This window comes from Chelonoidis abingdonii, chromosome 11 (genome assembly GCF_003597395.2).
Source record: "Chelonoidis abingdonii isolate Lonesome George chromosome 11, CheloAbing_2.0, whole genome shotgun sequence".
NCBI lineage: Eukaryota > Metazoa > Chordata > Testudines > Testudinidae > Chelonoidis > Chelonoidis abingdonii.
Window position 1 is genome coordinate 10,784,607 of NC_133779.1, and position 19,383 is coordinate 10,803,989.

The 19,383-nt window shown below is 41.8% G+C and overlaps 1 protein-coding gene across 1 annotated transcript in view; it reads right to left on the reverse strand.

Annotated features, from left to right (window-relative positions):
- Window positions 1-643: 643 nt before the first annotated feature.
- Window positions 644-19,383, reverse strand: part of LOC116836633 (butyrophilin-like protein 2) — an 85,446-nt gene continuing 66,706 nt past the window's right edge. The window contains exons 12-15 of the mRNA XM_075071253.1: window positions 7,205-7,225; window positions 6,809-6,829; window positions 4,670-4,696; window positions 644-708 (exon numbers count right to left, since the gene is read on the reverse strand). Coding sequence (XP_074927354.1) covers window positions 644-708; window positions 4,670-4,696; window positions 6,809-6,829; window positions 7,205-7,225 — 134 coding nt within the window. The remainder of the gene's footprint in view (window positions 709-4,669; window positions 4,697-6,808; window positions 6,830-7,204; window positions 7,226-19,383) is intronic.

Genomic DNA, 19,383 nt, shown 5'->3' on the forward strand with positions numbered 1-19,383 from the left:
CTTCAAACACTTTTTCTTTATTTTCTGAATGAAGGGAAGAAAACAGATGATGTTTCTTATTTATACTTCTTATTTTGATACTACAATACACACAAACCTCTACATGTACACACACAGCCCAAATCTATTCCTGCTGAAGCTCACTGAAATCTCCAAAGGAGTGCCATGGGAGCACAAACAAGTCCACAAACTCTTTCCCAAGAGTAACCACAAATCATACCGCTTTCAGATCAAAATGTAAAATTAAGTTGTAAATCCTCTGACCTGGACCTCTAACTATAACAAATTCAAACTATGGAAGCCACCTAAAACAAATGACAACAAATATGTGCTAACTTGGATGCTTTTCATGGCAATCCTGTGCCTATGGGATTTTTACTTTACTCTCCACTTGTGATTTGCACACTAATAATATTTCTTTAGCCAGAGTGTTGAGGGCAAGGAAGAGCATGGTATCCTTGGCAGTGCAAGACTGAACAGAATAATAGAAAGACAAGGTGAGTGAGGTAATATCCTTTATTGGACCAACTTATTGGACGCATTGAACAATAATAATGCATCTAATGCAGCATCCTGGCTCTGACAATGCCTATTCCCAGCTGCTTCAAAGGAAGAGGCAAGAAACTCGTAATGCACTAATGATCTAAGTGGCAGTAATATGTCCATGATGGACTATTCGGTCAAGTTCAGGCTGTACTTGCTTGATGGCTGAAACAAGGAGGTTGTTATGTCTTTTACATATATACTCTTTGCCAGCACAACCTGAGGCTGCAGGACACATGGCTATTTCCCGATTTTCTAAGAGAATTGTTATTTTATTTTTACTTAGCTGTCAGAATAAAAATACAGTATTCAATGAATTATACTGGTGATCTGATCAGGTCCTGATAATTCCTTCCTACTTATTGCAGCAGGAACTCAACAAAATCCTCCTGGCTCCTGCCCCATGGGTGGATTGGGATAAGGAAGTCTTTTGGTGGGGGAAAGCAGCAGGGGAGGGAAGATGGCCCCTCTCACTAGATCCTGAGTTTCCCAGGGCTGGGAGTCATTCTGATGACCTGGTAGTTCACTGCAAAGCTCAGTCAGCTACACACTCATGTGCAGTGGACCACTCACTAAGTGTTCCTTTGGCAAGCGGAGCAGAATAATGTATTGCTACTGCCAAGTACAGGCTCAGTTCTGGTACTCTTATCTTCACTGATAGCAACTTATTCCATGAGTACTCCCACTCCCGTAGCCTGGGAGGACTATTTCCATATCATGTTGCAACTTTTAAGCCTGTGCTATTTTGGCCCTGTGGCTGTTCGAAGAAGAGTCATGAAAATTTGTTGTAATGGAAATGTACTAGGTTGGTGCTAAAGCCAGTATTTCCAATCCTGCCTATCTCCTACCAATCACAGGGATGTGGAGGTGCCACCTGACCTGGGCTGTGATGGAGTCACTTCAATCTGCCCTTAGAACCAGCCAAGCTCCCAAACAAGATACTTGACAAGAGAGTGAAGCAGGACACAGAGACCTTTCCTTTTGCCTCTGGCTTTTCCCAGCCTAGTTCACTACCTGAAGCCCACTACAGCAAACGCCTCAGAAGAACAAGTGGAGATGAGAGAGAAAAGTGCCCATATATAGCCATGGGACGCGGCTGGGAGTTAGATACTAAATTATTGAGCTGAGACATACATTTGAATGTAGCCCTCACCCCTTTGGACTTTGCCAGTTTCTGGACACTGAACTGAGGCTCTGCGGGTCCTGCTCTCTGGCCTATAGAACACTGGCTGCAGACCCACTGGATGCCATTTCCCACACAGCTTCAAGCCTAGGACAGGGAGAGAATAGCCTGGAAATGCTTTAAAAAGCCAGTGGGGAGCCTTGGGTGGAATGATTGATATAGGCAGTTTTGCTGGGTCAGGGAAGATCCAGAACTCCACAGTGTCTTGGTGGGAGGCAACAGGCTGACTGAAGGACTAAGGGACCAGTTTTTGTTCCACTTTTGATTGTTTGAGTTTGGAGCGGGCAGAGGAGCAGCACAGCCTAAAGAATCTATACTCATCTCCCACTCTCCACCCAAAGGTGGCTGTGAACTATAGTGGGGTTTCGTGAGAGACTGAGGAGTGCCAGCCCTGCAGAGACCAGCAATCAGAGGGGAAGAGAACCAACCCAGTGCCAACTACCTAGAGCCCGCTGGAACCTCCCAAGACACCAGACCAGGGAGCCAGTAGAGGACTTAAGGGAACCCCTTTCTTTTTGTGTAAGCCATCCAGCATTCACAGAACTTCAGAACTTGTTTCAGGACTTATCTCCAGCACACCATCTGCCTGGAAAGGTGCTAGGAAAGGAGCTGGGGGTTTTAATACAGTGGTGAATACAGGGACATGGGGATTTGTTAGATTACTGATGTTTTAGTACTTTAGTTAATCTTAACCCTTTCCTTAGTTGATCTTAACCTCTTTCCAGTAGAGTGTGGAATCCCCTAAGGATCTGTACTGGGACCTGTGCTGTTCAACACATTCATAAATTATCTGGAAAAAGGGGTAAACTTGGTAAACGGGGGTACAGTGAGGTGGTAACATTTATGTATGATACTAAATTAGTCAGAATAGTTAAGTCCAAAGCAGACTGTGAAGAGTTACAAAGGGATCTCACAAAACTGGGTTACTAGACAATAAAATGGGAGAGGAAAATCAAGGTTGATAAATGCAAAGCAATGAACATTGGAAAACATAATTTCAAATATACATACAACATGATGGGGTCTAAATTAGCAGTTACCACTCAAGAAAGATCTTGGCGTCATCGTGGATAGTTCTCTGAAAACATCCACTCAATGTGCAGTCAAAACAGCTAACAGAATTTAAGGAATCATTAGGTAAGTGATAGATAATAATAAGAAAATATCATAATGCCACTATAAAAATCTATGGTACTCCCACACCTTGAATACTGTGTGCAGCTCTGGTCACCCCATCTCAAAAAGATTTATTAGAACTGGAAAAAGGACAGAGAAAGGCAACAAAAAATGATTAGGGGTATGGAACAGCTTCTGTATGAGAAGCAATTAAAAAGACTGGGACTGTTCAGCTTAGAAAAGATACAACTAAAATAGAAGTTTATAAAATCATGAATGGTCTGGAGAAAATAAGTATTATTAACTCTTTCACACAACACAAGAAACAAGGGTTACCCAATGAAATTAACAGACAGTAGGTTTAAAATAAAAGGAAGCACTGCTTCCCAGAACACACAGTCAATCTGTGGAGCTCTTTGGCAAAGAATGTTGTGAATGCCAAAAATATAATGGGGTTCAAAAAAAGAATGAGATAAGTTCATGGAGGATAGCTTCTTCAATGGGTATTAGCCAAGATGGTCAGGGATGCAAGTCAGTGCTCTAGGTGTCCCTAAGCCTCTGTCTATCAGAAGCTGGGACTGGATGACAGGGAATGGATCATTAGATAAATTGTCCTGTTCTGTTCATTCTCTCTGATACATCAGGCATCAGCCACTATCAGAAGACAGGATACTGGGCTGGGTAGATTATTGGTCTGACATAGTATGGCTGTTCTTATGTTGCTTCGCTAGAACCTTTGTTTCCTGTCCCCAGTAAAGTTCTATGTGTCATACTCTTATTTTTGAGTGTGGGTTTTCATTTGTTGGGACTTGAATTAATCTATTGTGTTGTTCCTGTGTTAAGTTATATTCCTTGATAAGTAGCATTAGTCATTTTCCCAAGGGACAGCACCCTGTGTCCCAAGCACAGACCTTGGGTGGAGGCACCAGGAACTGAAATAAAGAACCCAGGACCCAGTGCATGCCAGAAGGGGAGACAAGCCACTCTGATTAGCAAGCATCAGGGATGAAGCTTAAACCATACAAAGGGGAGGGAGTCTACATGAAATGCAATGTTGGCATTTCCCTAAGAGACATGTCTCTGCAGCAGGGAGGGCTGAATAAGCCTCTGACTCCTGTGAGGCAGAGCAAAGTTGACAGAGAGTCAGGGACAGCTGGCAGGGAGTCAGGAATTGCTGCCAGTGACAGACAGATTTGATTCTGAACTCAGCTGCAAGCAGGCAGAGGTAAACCTCCATTTAAAGGGAGATGGAAGCCTTAGCACAATGAAGAAATACCCATTATTCATGCTTTTATATCAAAAATGAAAGAAAAATTTTTGTTCAAGCTTTCCAGAAGAAAAACAAAATCATTGCATTTGAGTTGCAACTTCAACTGTGATTAATTCATTAAATTATGAGCAACTGATAATAGTAGTGTTTTATAATGGAAAGTCCCTATCTTCTTTCTCTGAAGGGTGACTGCCATACGAGCTGTGATGTACAATAGGTTTATGATGAGCAAATGACTACATTCACTAGAAATATATGGAAATACACTCCTGTTACCTAATCTAGCGCTCAGTGTTCGTAGCACTGAAAGACAGGCAGAAGATCAAGATAGTCTAATTCAGCCCAATCAAATTCTGACTGAAGTCAATGGAAGCAATCATACTCTTTATCCAATTAACTACTGTTGGAAGAGCACAAGAAATTTAAAACTTCATATTTCCCTAGAGTGGCTCTTGGCAAATGAAATAACCAGTCATGTTTTCAAGTGTGCTCTATCATTGTGACTGGCTGAAATGTGCCCCTTGCTGATAGATTAACAGGTATACAGGAAATCTTACCTTCTTCAGAATGTTCTTGTTTCTTTCCTAGAGGAAGAGAAGCAAACAAAGGACAATTTTCATTTGACTAAATGTTTCCTTTTAGTCATTACCATGCACACACATACTACTCCCACTGAAATTCATGACCAATACCTGTTGACTGCAACGGAAGCAGGAATAAGTCTATGGTTTCTTCCTGTCACACTCTAGGATTCTCCTTGATATCAAGCTACCCCCTGTCTCTCATCTCCTCTTCAAGATTAGGAACCTCTCCCTTTTCTGAAGAGGAAACACTCCAGTGAGAAGCTCCTGGAGTTCCCAGTAGTTCCACAGCCCCACCATGGTAGGGGATGATCAGACACTTAGTCCCCACGAGGTCCACTCAGGAAGAGGGGTGGAAACATTATTTAAATTCTGCAGAATTACAGACTAGTTGTAAAGTGATAGGGTCTAGGAATATTTAGAACCAAATCCACCCTGTGGTTAGAGTACTTACATGGGATATACTTAAATTCCCTTCTCTGTCTGCTGAAGAGAAGGGATTTGGAGAGACATTCTCTACCTTTCAGCTGAATGGCCTAACCTGGAGTATGGGTCTTTCTCATTGAAGCTGTTCCTCTTTAAATAAATACATATTGAGTGTGTGTGTGAGTGCACCACCTTATAAGTTGGATACCCAAGTTCACTTCCCACCTCTTTCTGAGGGGGAGAAGGGATTGGAATCTACACCACACACTTTTCAGGTGTCTGTGCTCACCATTCACTTATGGGACATCTTATGTGAGGTGCTTTGAGTCTCTCCTCTCAAGCTTTTTCTACTTAGTATAAATAATTGAAGAGTCATTAGAGCAGGAGATCTGGACACTGGGTTTCAGCGTCAACAGATGAGACTGATGGAATGTCCATACTGGAATATCCCATAGCCCAGTGATTAGCACACTAGGATGACTGGGAAACCCATGTTCAAATCCTTTCTCTTCCTCAGACAGCAGGGGGAATTGAATCTGTGGTCTCTTATATCCCAGGTGAATGCTGTAGCCAAAGAGCTAAAAGTTAAGAGGTGGCAATTGCCATCCACAGATTCTTAAGGAGACCCAATCCAGTAGGTGACCTGTGAGTATACCTACTGGAATAGCTGACCCCCCTGCGAGATAGGCAGAGAAATGCCTATCTGCTTCTGGTTCTTGGACCACTCTCGGCCTAGAGTGAGGCAGCAAAGTGTGTTCCCACAAGTGGAAAAATCAGTACCACAGGAACTTTTACAGTAAAAACTTACATACTGAGTGAGTTTAGGTGACTACAGTTGGGAAGCAGCTGAGTGGGAGTGTTTTGAATAGCAGTGGCCACTAAGATTGAGGGTTAGACACCTGAGCCCTATCAGTATCCTCCAACTAGGCGTTCCCTTGCCTCTGCTTATGTGGATCTGGACATAAATGCCAAAGTCACTTCTGAAAATTTTACCCTCTGCCTTCTCAAAAATTGAAGACATTTTGGAAGGTTACAGATTGGCTGGGTTGCAATTTCATTTATCCCTAGACAAGCCGTATATTTTTCAAAGCTGGAGGAATTTTGAAAATTTGGACAGTGGAAAAATGGGAAAAAATAAAAAAAGACAAAACCAAAAACCTAAACAACTTTCATTCTATTTCATTCAGTGAGGGAAAAGGGAAATAAAGGGAGAAAGAGAGGGAAAAATAATTTAAAAAAACGGAAAACCAAAATTTAGCAAAACAATGCTTTTTTATTTAAAAAATTTCCTCTGATTTTTTTTAAATGAATGTTTTTTGTAATTGTTTTTAATAGAAAAAAAATGTCAGCTGCAATTATGGCACTGTCAGCCAAAATGCAATGTGGGTTAACAAATTTTTGCTTCCTGTGAACAGCCCCAAGCCTGATGCTCCAAACCAAGCCTAGATAAAGAATATTCCCAACAATACACTAATGAAAAATAACTCAGCTACGTCTAGCCATTTTAGGTTTTATATGGCTCTTATCACCAAACGTTGGTGGAGACACTGCAGAAAACTATCCCATTCTGCCTCTTGCTGATCAGTGCTTCTCTTTGTTTCTTCAGCAAATATACAAGCACACACAATTCCGCCACATGCTCCATCTCTCCTCAGCTTGAGAAGGCTACATAAATGAATGCAAACTTACCCCTTCCTATCCGCAGTTCATCTGCAAAGGAATGACATACGTTTGATAACTACATATTTTTGCCTTTTTCTGTAAACCTTTGGTGTTTGACTTTGGATTGGTGCCAGTTAAGTGTGAGCCGTGGAGGATGTGGATGTGTAAGGAATTAGCTCCCCCTCCACCTCACAACCACTCAAGTCAACCATGATCAGCATTTCAGTTTTTAAAACGCATTATTTCCCCTCTCCATTATTAAGAATGAAGTAGGATCGATGGATTGAAGTCTATCATTAGATTTGCTTATCTGATTCCTGGACTTCTCACTGTTGCTGAACGCAACCAGGTGGCAACTCCATCCTACCCCATCTGTCCCTCCTTTGATTGAGTCCAAGGCTACAGACATGAAGGCAAACTTACCTCTCTCTAATTGTACTTGATCTGCAAAGGAATGACACACATTTCACAAACAGCATAGTTTTGCCCCGTTTTCTAAATCAGTGTTTTTATGGGGTAGGAAATGTGGTATGTGGCTGCAAACTGTGAGCTACAGAAATGCTGATTGCTACAGAAATGCAGATTGCTCAGGAGGTAAGGAACAAGTTCCTCCCACATGTCCCATCCACACAAGTCAACCTTACTTTGTACTTCAGTTTTCGAAGTGTGTAATATTGTCCTCTTATTATTTAGAATGAAGTAAGATGAATGGATTGAAGCCCAGCATTGGAATCAATTACCAAGTCAGTTTGCAGCCTCTGGCTGTTTTTGGATTCATTCTGGACGGACATTCCATAGTTGCTACAATCTCCTCTTTAAGTCTTTGGCTGCCTGGGAGGCTGCACTGCATTCTGTCATAAGATGACTTTGCTACAAGGATCCATGCACACATGCACTCTAGGCTGGAATACTCAGTACAGGAAGTAGGAATGATTTAATTGACCTTCAGAAAAAGATCATATGGTCCAGAACAGATCAGTCTGTCTCCTCAGCGACACTTGTGCATCAGTGGGGTGCTTCACTCATTACACTGACTTTCCCGAGAATCCGAAATCAGTATGGGGGCCCAGATTCACAAAATGGTGTAAGTGCTTAATTCCCACCTTAGTCAGATAGTCCAAAATTTAAGTTGACTTACTCTGCAGATGCCTAAAACCCCATTGCATCTATTTTTTTCCATTAAGCCATTAAGCTTCTGCATAGCCACCTCATTCTGAGCACCTGGGCACATCTCTCACATCTAAGACCCGGAGGGATCCTCAAACTAGGTGAAACTAAGCATTGTGCCAACTACCTTGCCTGGAGCAGCTGCTGTGGCAGGTATTCTCAAAGCTTGACTAACCCCCCACAATGCTAGTGGGAGCAGGCTGAGCTTAGTGGATAAGGAGGGGCTGAGGGAGACCCTGGTTCAAGTCTCCCTCCTGCCTGAAGTAAAAATGTGATCTAACCTTGAGTTTCTTATATCTGAGGTGAGTGTCCTAACCACCAGTCTATAAAGCACTTCTTATGCTCTCTTTGCTTATTGCTTAATGTATGTGCAATGGATCAGCTTCAACAGGAAACATTGCAAAAGTCACACCTCATAATATCACATAGTCCTATTGTTATGGCATTCAGCTGACAGGTGGGAGACCCAAGTTCAAATTCTATCTCCTCGTCCAGATGGAGGGGTAGGGGGGCTGAACTGGGATATCCCACATTCTGGGTGAGTGCTACAACCACTGGGACTAACATGAAAGCTACTGTTTTCTCCTTCTCCCCCCTGCCAGTTTCACATGGTGTTAGATGTGCCCCATACCATTCTTACAAGAAATGGATTAGGCGCCTGACTCCAGGAGAGGAATCAAGACTGAGGATCCCAAGCAATCAAGACTGTGGATCCTGAGCAGAGGTAAGTGCCTACCTCCCTGAGAGGGCTGGGGCTTAGGATCCATCCCTCAACTCGGCATCAGCTATCAACTAGCTTAGGCACCTCCCCACCTATTATGCTGTCCTTTGTTGATCCCATATTGAAGAGCATCTCTTTCCCCATGCATCGTATAGGCAGCCTAGGCTTTGGGGTTCTATTTGGTGGCCAGGATTCTGCAAGTTAGATGTTGCAATCTACAACATTGCAATGCTCTAGCCCATTTGTGGATCTGGGCTTTAGTTCCTTCTCCATCTCACAGCCAAGGAAGTCAACCATGATCAGCACTTTGGTTGTCTATGTGCATTATTTCCCCCTGCTATTATTAAGAATGAAGTAGGATCCATGGATTGATTATCAAGTCAGTTCACAGCCTCTGATTCCTTCTGGACCCCTCATTGTCGTGAGCACTCCAGTGTAGGCAGCTCACTAGGTGACGACGCCACCCCTGCCTGCTGTCTCTTCCCTGCGTGAGTAGAAGGCTACGTAACTGAATGCAAACTTACTCCTGTCCCACCGTACTTGCTCTGCAAAGGAATGACACATAACTGAGTAACAGAATCGTTTTAGCCCTTTTCTCTAAACAAATGTTTTTATGGCATATGATATCAAGTATGTGGCTGCAGGGTATGAGCAACTGGGATGCTGCAGGTTGCTGTGGAAGGAAGGAACAAGTTCCATCCACATGCCCCATTCACACAAGTTAGCTGTGATTGGCATTTCACTGTTTTCCAAGTATGTTATTTAGCCCTCTTATTACTCAGAATGAAGTAGGATGGATGGACTAAAGCCCAGCACTGGAATCAATAATCAAGTCAGTTTGCAGCCTCTGGCTCTTTCTGAACTCATTCTCAGCAAACGCTCCAGTATGCTCAGCTGCTACAAACCCCTTCTAACCTCTGTGGTTGTCTAGGAGGCTGAACCATATCCTGTCAGAAAATGATTTTGCTTGAAGGATCCATGCCCACATGCACTCTCGAGTCACATAATAGAGCATAGGAATGATCACATCAATGTTTGTCAGCAACGCTACTCCCCAAAAGGTCATGAATGTGGCCCTTTACTCATGACGCTCACTCTCCATAGGATCCTAGGTCAGATTTTGGGCCTCATATGTAAGGCATTGCTTGCTGTGGTACCTAATAGACTCTCTATTTGTCTGACACCACAATTTCCCTCAGAAACCACCTTCCAAGGGAACTATGAAAGGGTCAGCTAGAACCACTGACCTACTACAACTGGCTTCAGAGCTGCTTTCTGAAGGAGGCAAGAATAGCAGCCCATCTCACCACTTCCAGAGCAAGTCTGACACCCATTTGCTTAACTTGGCTTTGCCATAGCCCCAGCACAGAAAATGAAGAGAGAATAATAGATCACAAGGCCAAATGGGACCTCTGTGATCATCTAGTCTGACCTCCTGTATAACACACAGGCCATTGAACTTCCTCAAAAATAATTCCTAGAGCAGATCTTTTAGAAAAAAACATCCAATCTTGATTTAAATCTTGCCAGTGTTGGAGAATACACAATGGCCCTTGCTAAATTTTAACACAAACTTCTGTAAATGTTTCCAGTATTTAATTACCCTCACTATTTCAACTTCCAGCCATTGGCTCATGTTGTACGTCTCTCTGCTAGACTGAAGAGCCCATTATTCCTGTTGCTCATGTATGGTATTTATGGATTGTAATCAAGTCACACCTTAACCTTTTCTTTGCTAAGCTAAAAATATTGAGCTCCTTGAGTCTATTATTATGCGGAATGTTTTCTTATCCTTTAATCATTCTTGTGTCTCTTGTCTGACCCCTCTCCAATTTATCAACATCCTCCTTTAATTGTGAGCACCACAACTGGACACAGTATTCCAGCAGCAGTTGCACCAGTGTCAAATACAAAGGTAAAATAATCTCTCTACTGCTACTTGAGATTCCTCTGTTTATGTACCCAAGGTTAGCCTTATTCGTAATAGCATAACACTGGAAGCTCATGTTCAGTTGATTATCTACCATGAGCCCCTAATGTTTTCAAAGTCACAGCTTCTCAGGATAAAGCTGCACTGTCCTGTAAGTATGGCCTACAGTTTTTGTTCTTAGATGTAGCTGTATTAAACCGCATATTGTTTCCTTATGGTGAACCCACCAAGGGCGATCCAGATTGTTCTGTATCAGGGACTTGTCTTTTTCACTATTTACCACTTCCCCAATTGTTGTGCCATGTGCAAACTTTATCAATGAAAATTTAATGTTTTCTTCTAGGTCACTAATAAAAATGTTAAATAGCATAGGGGCAAGAACTGAGACCCCACTGGACCCCATTAGAAACAATGAACCCTATGGGAACTGACAAAGTTCCTCCTCTACCTTGGTGGGTCTTGTGCTTATTGGCGGATTAGCTCACCTCAGTCTTCTTCCCTTCTGGTGGAACTCATAGTCTGGGTCAACTCCTCCTGCATCTGATCTTGAGTTGGGAAGTTTGAGGGGAACCTGGGCCCACCTTCTACTCCAGGTGCCTCCTGTAACAGCTGCATGACAGCTACAACTCCCTCGGCTACTTCCCCATGGCCTCCTCCAAACACTTTCTTTATCCTCACCACAGGACCTTCCTCCTGGTGTCTGATAATGCTTGTACTTCCTCAGTCATCCAACAGCACACTCTCACTCTCACTCTCACCTCCTTGCACCTCTTGCTACTCCTCACACGCACACCTCACTGACTAACTGAGGGGCTTTTAACTAGTTCCAGCCAGCCCTTGATTGGCTTCAGGTGTCCCAATCAATGTAGCTACCTCCACAGCCTTCTAGAAAGATCTTAATTGGCCCCAGGTGTCTTGATTAACCTGGAGCAACTGCCATTTGGTTACCATGGTATCAGGGATTTGTTTAGTTTGGGGCTAACATACCTGTTCCTCACTACTTTACTGTAGCCATCTGGCCTTGCCCCATCACAGAACCCTTCTGCCTCTCCCCTCCAATGATAGGATTTTTTTTCCTAAGGGATTATTTGGGTAAAACTATACGGTGTGACAAAGTTCCTCCTCTACCTTGGTGGGTCCTGCGCTTCTTGGCAGATTTGCTCACCTCAGTGATCTTCCCCACAGTCTGGGTCAACTCCTCCTGTGTCTGATCAGGAGTTGGGAGGTTTGGGGGGAACCCGGGCCTGCCCTCTACTCCGGGTTCCAGCCCAGGGCCCTGTGGATTGCAGCTGTCTATAGTACCTCCTGTAACAGCTGCATGACAGCTACAACTCCCTGGGCTACTTCCCCATGGCCTCCTCCAAACACCTTCTTTATCCTCACCACAGGATCTTCCTCCTGATGTCTGATAATGCTTGTCTCCTAAATCCTCCAGCAGTACACTCTCTCACTCTCAGCTCCTTGCCTTCTTGCTCCCAGCTCCTCACTCACGCTGCTTCTCCTCTGTCTTCTCCTTTCCTGACTGGGGTGAGCTCCTTTTTAAACCCAGGTGCCCTGATTAGCCTGCCTTGATTGGCTGCAGGTGTTCTAATTAAAGTAGCTATCTCTACTGCCTTCTAGAAAGATCTTAATTGGCTCCAGGTGCCTTGATTAACCTGGAGCAACTGCCATTTGGTTACCATGGTCCTAGGGATTTGTTTAGCCTGCGGTTAACATACCTGTTTCTCGATACTTTACTGTAGCCATCTGGCCTTGCCCCATCACAACGGCCTATGTTAGACAGGAGGTCAGATTAGATTGTGATTTTTAATTTGCTTGGACACTCTAAGAACGATTATATTATATATTTGTAGATAGACAAATTAATATAATAAGGGAAAATATTAAGAAAAACTTAAGTAAAGTTTACTATGTATGAATCTATAAATAAAAGTAGATTAAGTAGGACACAGATTTGTGTTTCATCCTTAAAGTCTTTTTCAGGTCTGACTCAGGTAGAAGTTGAGATGTGAATGGATGTTTTGTGTGAATAAATATTGAATTATTTTTTTTGCATTTTGACAATTATCCTTAATAGGACTATCTATGTGGGGAAGGATATCTCATGTAACTCAGAGTTTGTGGAATCGGACACCTACAGAGAAGTGTCTTTTCTTAAGGTCTGCTGTATAATGGATTATTTAGGGACTTTGTGATGGGGTGTCTACTTCACACAAGAATTGAAGGAGTAAATTATGTCAATTAACACTAGGCTGCTCCTGAAAGAAACCTAGGGTGTACTAGGGCCAAATTGCACATGGAGTCCTGTTGGGAGTGGGGTGGGGTGGGATGAGGGGGAGCCAGGCAGGATCTATAAGGAGAGGAAGTTGGCATGCTAGGGGAAATAAACTGCATTTGCAATCTCTGATACAAAGGAGAAGAGCAGAAAGCTGTAAGAGGACAGTAGGAAGCTATACAGGGTAGGAGCAGTGAGGGCTGGAAAAGTAAAGCCAGAACTGCTGGGTTGAGGGTCCATGGATTGGAATCCAGTACAGAGAGTGGGCCCAGGTTCCCCTACCACCCACTGGGGGAGTGGCACAATCAGGCAGTGGGGAGTGGACTGCCATGGACCATTTGCTTCAAAGGACTTGCAATACCCCAGAATGGGGGAAAACTTTAATGTGACTTAGTGTGAGGGCTATCTATGGGGAGGACAGTGCTTCACTCCTGGAGCATGAGAGGCAATGGAGTAACTGAGGTGAACGACTGTCTGAGTAACCGCAGGAAGGAGTACCAGACTAGGTAGCAGAGCAAATTCCCCAGATGAGACACAAGGAGGTGCCACCAAGTAGTGAGTGGACCTGTCTCTGTCACAGGCTTATATTTAGACTTGGAAATACAGGATGTACATTTGAGTTGGAAAAAAAATCAGTAAAGCTGCTTAGAAATCTGAGCAAACATACCATTTTCAAGCTGGAGCTGTTCTGCAAAAGAATAAACTTGATCAAGATTTGCAATTTCCTTGTTGTTGAAAATTAGATTTTCATTACCAATGACTACATAGACTCATAGACTTTAAGGTCAGAAGGGACCATTGTGATCATCTAGTCTGACCTCCTGCACATTACAGACCACAGAACCTTACTCATCCGCTACTTTAATATACCCTTAACCTCTGGCTGAGTTACCGAAGTCCTCAAATCATGGTTTAAAGAGTTCAAGTTGCAAAGAATCTATCATTTACATTAATTTAAACATGCAAGTGACCCATTCCTCATAATACAGAGGAAGGAAAAATCCCCCCAGGGTATCTCCCAATCTGACCATGGGGGAAAATCCCTTCTTGACCCCAAATATGACAATCAATTAGACCCTGAGCATGTGGGCAAGACCCACCAGCCAGACACCTGGGAAACATGGTAGACCAGAATTGCACATGATTGTGGAAGTAGAGCAAGAACTGACAGGGATTTCAATGCATAACAGTCTCAGTTAGCAAGAGTCAGGCTATCCGTAACCCTAATAACACAAGATTTGTTGAAGCGAGGATTGTGTGAAGCAAGTGGGAAAGAACTGTGGGAGAAGTCGTTGCAATCTTGTGTCGATAGGATTGTGTGAAGCAAGTGGGAAAGAACTGTGGGAGAAATCGTTGCAACCTTGTGTTGATAATGAGGAATGCAAATTGGCATCTAAATAGAACTGAGAAAATTAAGATAACAAGATAGCCTATGTATAAACAAAATGCAGCTGTTGCTCATTATTGTAGGTAACAAAAAGTATAAATGCTTGCTGTAATTGTTTACTTGGAGACAGACCTGCCTAGGAGGGGGAAACCCTGTGTCCTAGTGCACTCTCTACCTCTTTGCAATTGCTTGAGAATAAATAAAGTATTTGATTTTGCTGCACCCAACCAAAAAATGAGAACTAGGTTTTTCTCCGACACAGCACTCCAGATGAGATGTCACCAGTGCCTTATATAATGGTTGTAACACTTCCCTCGCTCTACTGGAAATACCTCACCTTCAGCATCCTAGGATTGCATTAGCCCTTTTCACAGTCATATCACATTGGCAACTCACAGTCATCCTGTGATCAGCCAAAACATCCAGATCTTTCTCCTCTGTCACTTCCAACTAATACGTCCCCAATTTATATATATGAAAAAATTCTTGTTGTTAGTTCTTACATGCATGACTTTGCACTCTTAAATTTCATCCCATTTCTATTATTCTAGTTAACAAAGTCATCCAGATCTTCTTGTATGATATTCCAACAGTCCACCGCATTGGCAATACATCCCAATTTTGTGTCATCCTCAAATTTTATTAGCACACTCCCACTCTTTGTGCCAAGATCAGAAGTAAGAATATTAAATAATATTGGTCACAAGACTGATCCCTGAGGAACTCCACTACTAACCTCACTCTCAGTTTTCCTTTCAGTATGACCTGTTGTAGTCTCTCCTTCAACCAGTTTCTTATCCACTTTTCAATTTCATAATAAATCCCATTTTAGCCAATTTAACTAACAATTTCCTATGTGGAAATGTATAAAATGCCCTATTGAAATCCAAGTAGATAATATCTACTGAAATTCCCTTGTCTAAAATATCAGTTATCTTCTCAAAGAAGATCAGGTTGGTCTGTCATGATCTACATTTTTCTAAAACCATATTGTATTTTATCCCAATTACCATTAACCGTTATGTCCTTAACTACTTTCTCTTTCAGAATGTGTTCCAAGATATTGCATACAAATGAGGTGAAACTAAATGGACTGTAGTTTCCCATATCACTTTTTCCCCTTTTAAAAGAATAGAAACTATATTAGCAGTTCTCCAGTCATAGGTTCTAACCCCCAAGTTTACAGATTCATTAAAAATCCTTGCTATTGGGCCTGCAATTTCATGTGCCAGTTCCTTTAATATTCTTGGATGGAGATTTATTCGGGACCTCTGATTTAGTCTCATTAAACTGTTTGAGTTAGACTTCAACTTTGGATGTGGTAATCTCTACCTCCATATCCTCATTCCCATTAGCCACGCTGCCACAACCCCTAAGATCTTCATTAGTCTCAATAAAAGCTGAGGAAAAGTATTTGTTTAGGTGTTGGGACATGCCCAGATTTTCTTTAATCTCCACCTCATCCTCAGTATTTAGCAGTCCCTCTTCTTTTTTCTTTATTTTCTTCTTAATACAAACAGTTAACTTCTGGAATAGCAAGAATTAGCCACATTCAGGCCCTGATCTAAAGCCAAGTAAAATCAATGTGATTCTTTCCATTGGATTTGATGGGTTTCGGGTCTACCCTGAAATTCCTCATAAAATGTATATATATTTACATATTGTGGAAAGACTGTATTTGCTATTGAGATTGGAAGAGAAATGAGTAGTTTTTTTTGAGAAGTTATAGTACAGAAGCAGCCTTACTCAGAACCACTCATGTGCTAAATTAAGATGTTGTGCAGCCAAGCCAATGATACTTTGATGACCAGTGGGAGGAAGACCAATATTTAGAAAACAGATGGAAAAACTTTCTCATAGACAGCTACATGTTTGAGTGAAAGTGCTTAAAAATCAGCTTTGATTTACGGATTTTCTGCTGGAACATGTCGAAAAAGAGATGTTGAAATAACACATTCAGAGTTTTTCTCCACACTGAGTCAGTAATGTAATTTGTTTTTTTTTTAACTTAAGGACCTATTAAGTTATCACATACATCATAGCAACAGAGAGACTTTCTACTTTGATTCTTGCCATAAAAAGGAACTAAGGGTAAGACCAGATTATATTTGATACTGTACAATGGGACAAATGGAATTTTGGCCTACTTAATATCTGTTCAGAGCAGTCTCATCTTGAGGTCTCCTCTGCTTGAAAAGATTACTACAATCAATCAATGTACAGTTTCTAGGTACTTTCATTAGATTAGTTGCAAAGGAATGACACACATCATGTAACTACATCTTTTCCCCTGTTATGTAAACCGGTCATCTAAATTGTCCCCAAGCAATAGTGCTCAATCTGTCCTGTCCCAGATGAGGGACTCTCCTTGACCCTTTATGAACAAGTGAAAAGATTTCTCTTTATCACTGTCAAGGTTCCCTCCCAACTCTGAACTTTAGGGTACAGATGCGGGGACCTGCATGAAAGACCCTCTCAGTTTATTTACCGGCTTAGGTTAACAGTAAGCTGCCACCACCAAGCGTGTTCCAAATCTTAGGGGAGAGCGACCTGGAACTCTACCTTTTCCCAAATATTTCCCAAGTCCCTAACCTCTCCTTTCATGATTTGAGACTAATTCCTCCCCCCCAAATCCTTACACTCCTTCTCCTGGGTAAGTTTAAGAGTATACCCTCATCAATTAGTCCTGGTGAACACAGATCCAAAACCATTGGATCTTAAAATAATGAAAAAAATCAATCGTATTCTTAAAAGAAGAATTTTAATTAAAGAAAAAGATGAAAGGAGTACCTCTGCAAGACTAGAATACAAGATAATCTCACAGACAAACAGATTCAAAACACAGAGGGTTTCCCTCTGGGCAAAACTTTAAAGTTATACAAAGAACACAATTTTATCTTCCCTCTATTTTGCAAAAGAAATCACAAATAGAAAATAAAAGAAATTAATGCATTCTTTCTTTAAATACTCACTAACCTATAGGGGTGGAATGGCTCCTTCTTTCTCGGTGTCCAGCAAAAAGGACACACAAAAGATTTTTTTCCCCTTATTAGTACTTCTGGTCAGGTGTCAGCTAGGTTATGTGAGCTTCTTAACCCTTTACAGGTCAAAGAGGAATTAACCCTTAAATGTATGTTTATGACAATCACCCTTTTAAAGAAGCCCTGCTGACCCCACTTACCAAAAGGCCAATATTTGACCTTCCCCCTCCGTATATCAGAAATCAGAGCAAACTTACTCTTTTCAACCTGGACCTGGCCTGCAAAAACAAGCCAATATTATTTATAAATGTATTTTCTTTTCATACTGAGGACTCAGTCCTGCCCCATTAACATCAGTAGGACTCTGCCATTGATTTCAGTGAGAGGAGGAACAGACTCCAAGTTAACAATTTTCATGTTTTATGTTGCCCATATGCTCAGCGTGAAACCATTACACCCCCCCAACACAGCTCCCAAACCCCTTCAGCCCTCTCCCATTGATAAATGCCCAATCCCTGCAACTGTCATCAGCAGAGAATACCCAGATTTCCCAAGGGAGAAATGTTCTCAAACCAACTCAGAAACACTCAGAATCTCACTGATAAATGATTCACCTGGACTTATCCATCCCAATCATGCTGACAAGCTCCCTGTCCCTGAAGTAATTGCACAAATACTCCCTCTCACCCATGCCTGCACAAATGAATCATTCAGAGCTTGTCTATACTTGAGCTGTAGGTGTAATTTCCAGCTCAGATAGACATATCCACACTAGCTCTGATTCATAGAATCATAGAAATGTATGTCTTGAAGGGGCCTTAAAAAGCCATCAAGTCCAGCCCCCTGTGCTAAGCGAGGATGAAGTAGATCTCAACCATCCATGAGCTGTGTTTGTCCAACCTGTTCTTAAAAACCTCCAATAATGGGGATTCCACAGCCACTCTTAAAAGTCTATTCCAGTGCTTAACTATCCTCATGGTTGGAAAGTTTTTCCTAATATATTACCTAAATATCCCTTGCTGCAGATTAAGCTCATTATTTCTTGTCCTACTTTTAGTGGACATGGAGAAAATTGATCACAGTCCTCTTTATAACAATCCTTAACATATTTGAAAACAGTTATCAGGTTCCCTCTTGGTCTTCTTTTCTCAAGACTAAACATGTCCAATTGTTTAACCCTGCCTCATAGGTCAAGTTTTCTAAGCCTCTTATTATTTTTGTTGATCTCTTCTGAACTCTCTCCAATCTATTCACGTTTTTCCTAAAGCATGGCCCCAGAACTGGACACAGTATTCCACGTGAGGCCTCACCAATGCAAAGTAGATTGGGACAATGTGCCTTTCATACAATACTTCTGTTGTTAAACCCCAGAATTATATTAGTCTTTTTTGTAACTGCATCACATTATTGATTCATATTCAATTTGCGATCCTCTATAACCCTCAGAAACTTTTCAGTAGTACTACCACATAGCCAGTCGTTCTCCATTTTGTAGCTGTGTATTTGATTTTCCCCTCCTAAATGAAAACCTTTGTATTTGTTTTTATTGAATTTCATCTTGTTGATTTCAGACCAATTTGTCAAGGTTGTGGTAAATTCTAATCCTGTCCTCCAAAATGCTTGCCAGCTTGGTGTCATCTGAAGATTGTATAAGCATACTTTGCACTCAATTATCCAAGTCGTTATTGGACATATTGAATAGTACTGAAGCCAGGACTGACCTTTTTGGGACCCTACTAGATACATCATCCCAGTTTGAAAGCCAACCATTGATCACTACTTTTTGATTATGGTCTGCAAATGAATGACATACATTTAAATAAAGTATATGTGCTCCCTAGTTAGTGTGAACTAACATTTTCTGTGCAGGGAGACTTAAGGTAAGAAGTTCTTTGGTCCGTGTTACAGCAAGTTTCATATATGTAAGTCATTACAGTAAGTAATTATAGACTCATAGACTCATAGACTCGTAGGTCAGAAGGGACCAATATGATCATCTAGTCTGACTTCTTGCACAAAGCAGGCCACAGAACTCTACCCATCCACTTTTATAACTACCCCTAACCCATGACTGAGTTATTGAAGTCCTCAAAATTGTGCTTTGAAGACCTCAAGCTGCAGAGAATCCACCAGCAAGTGAC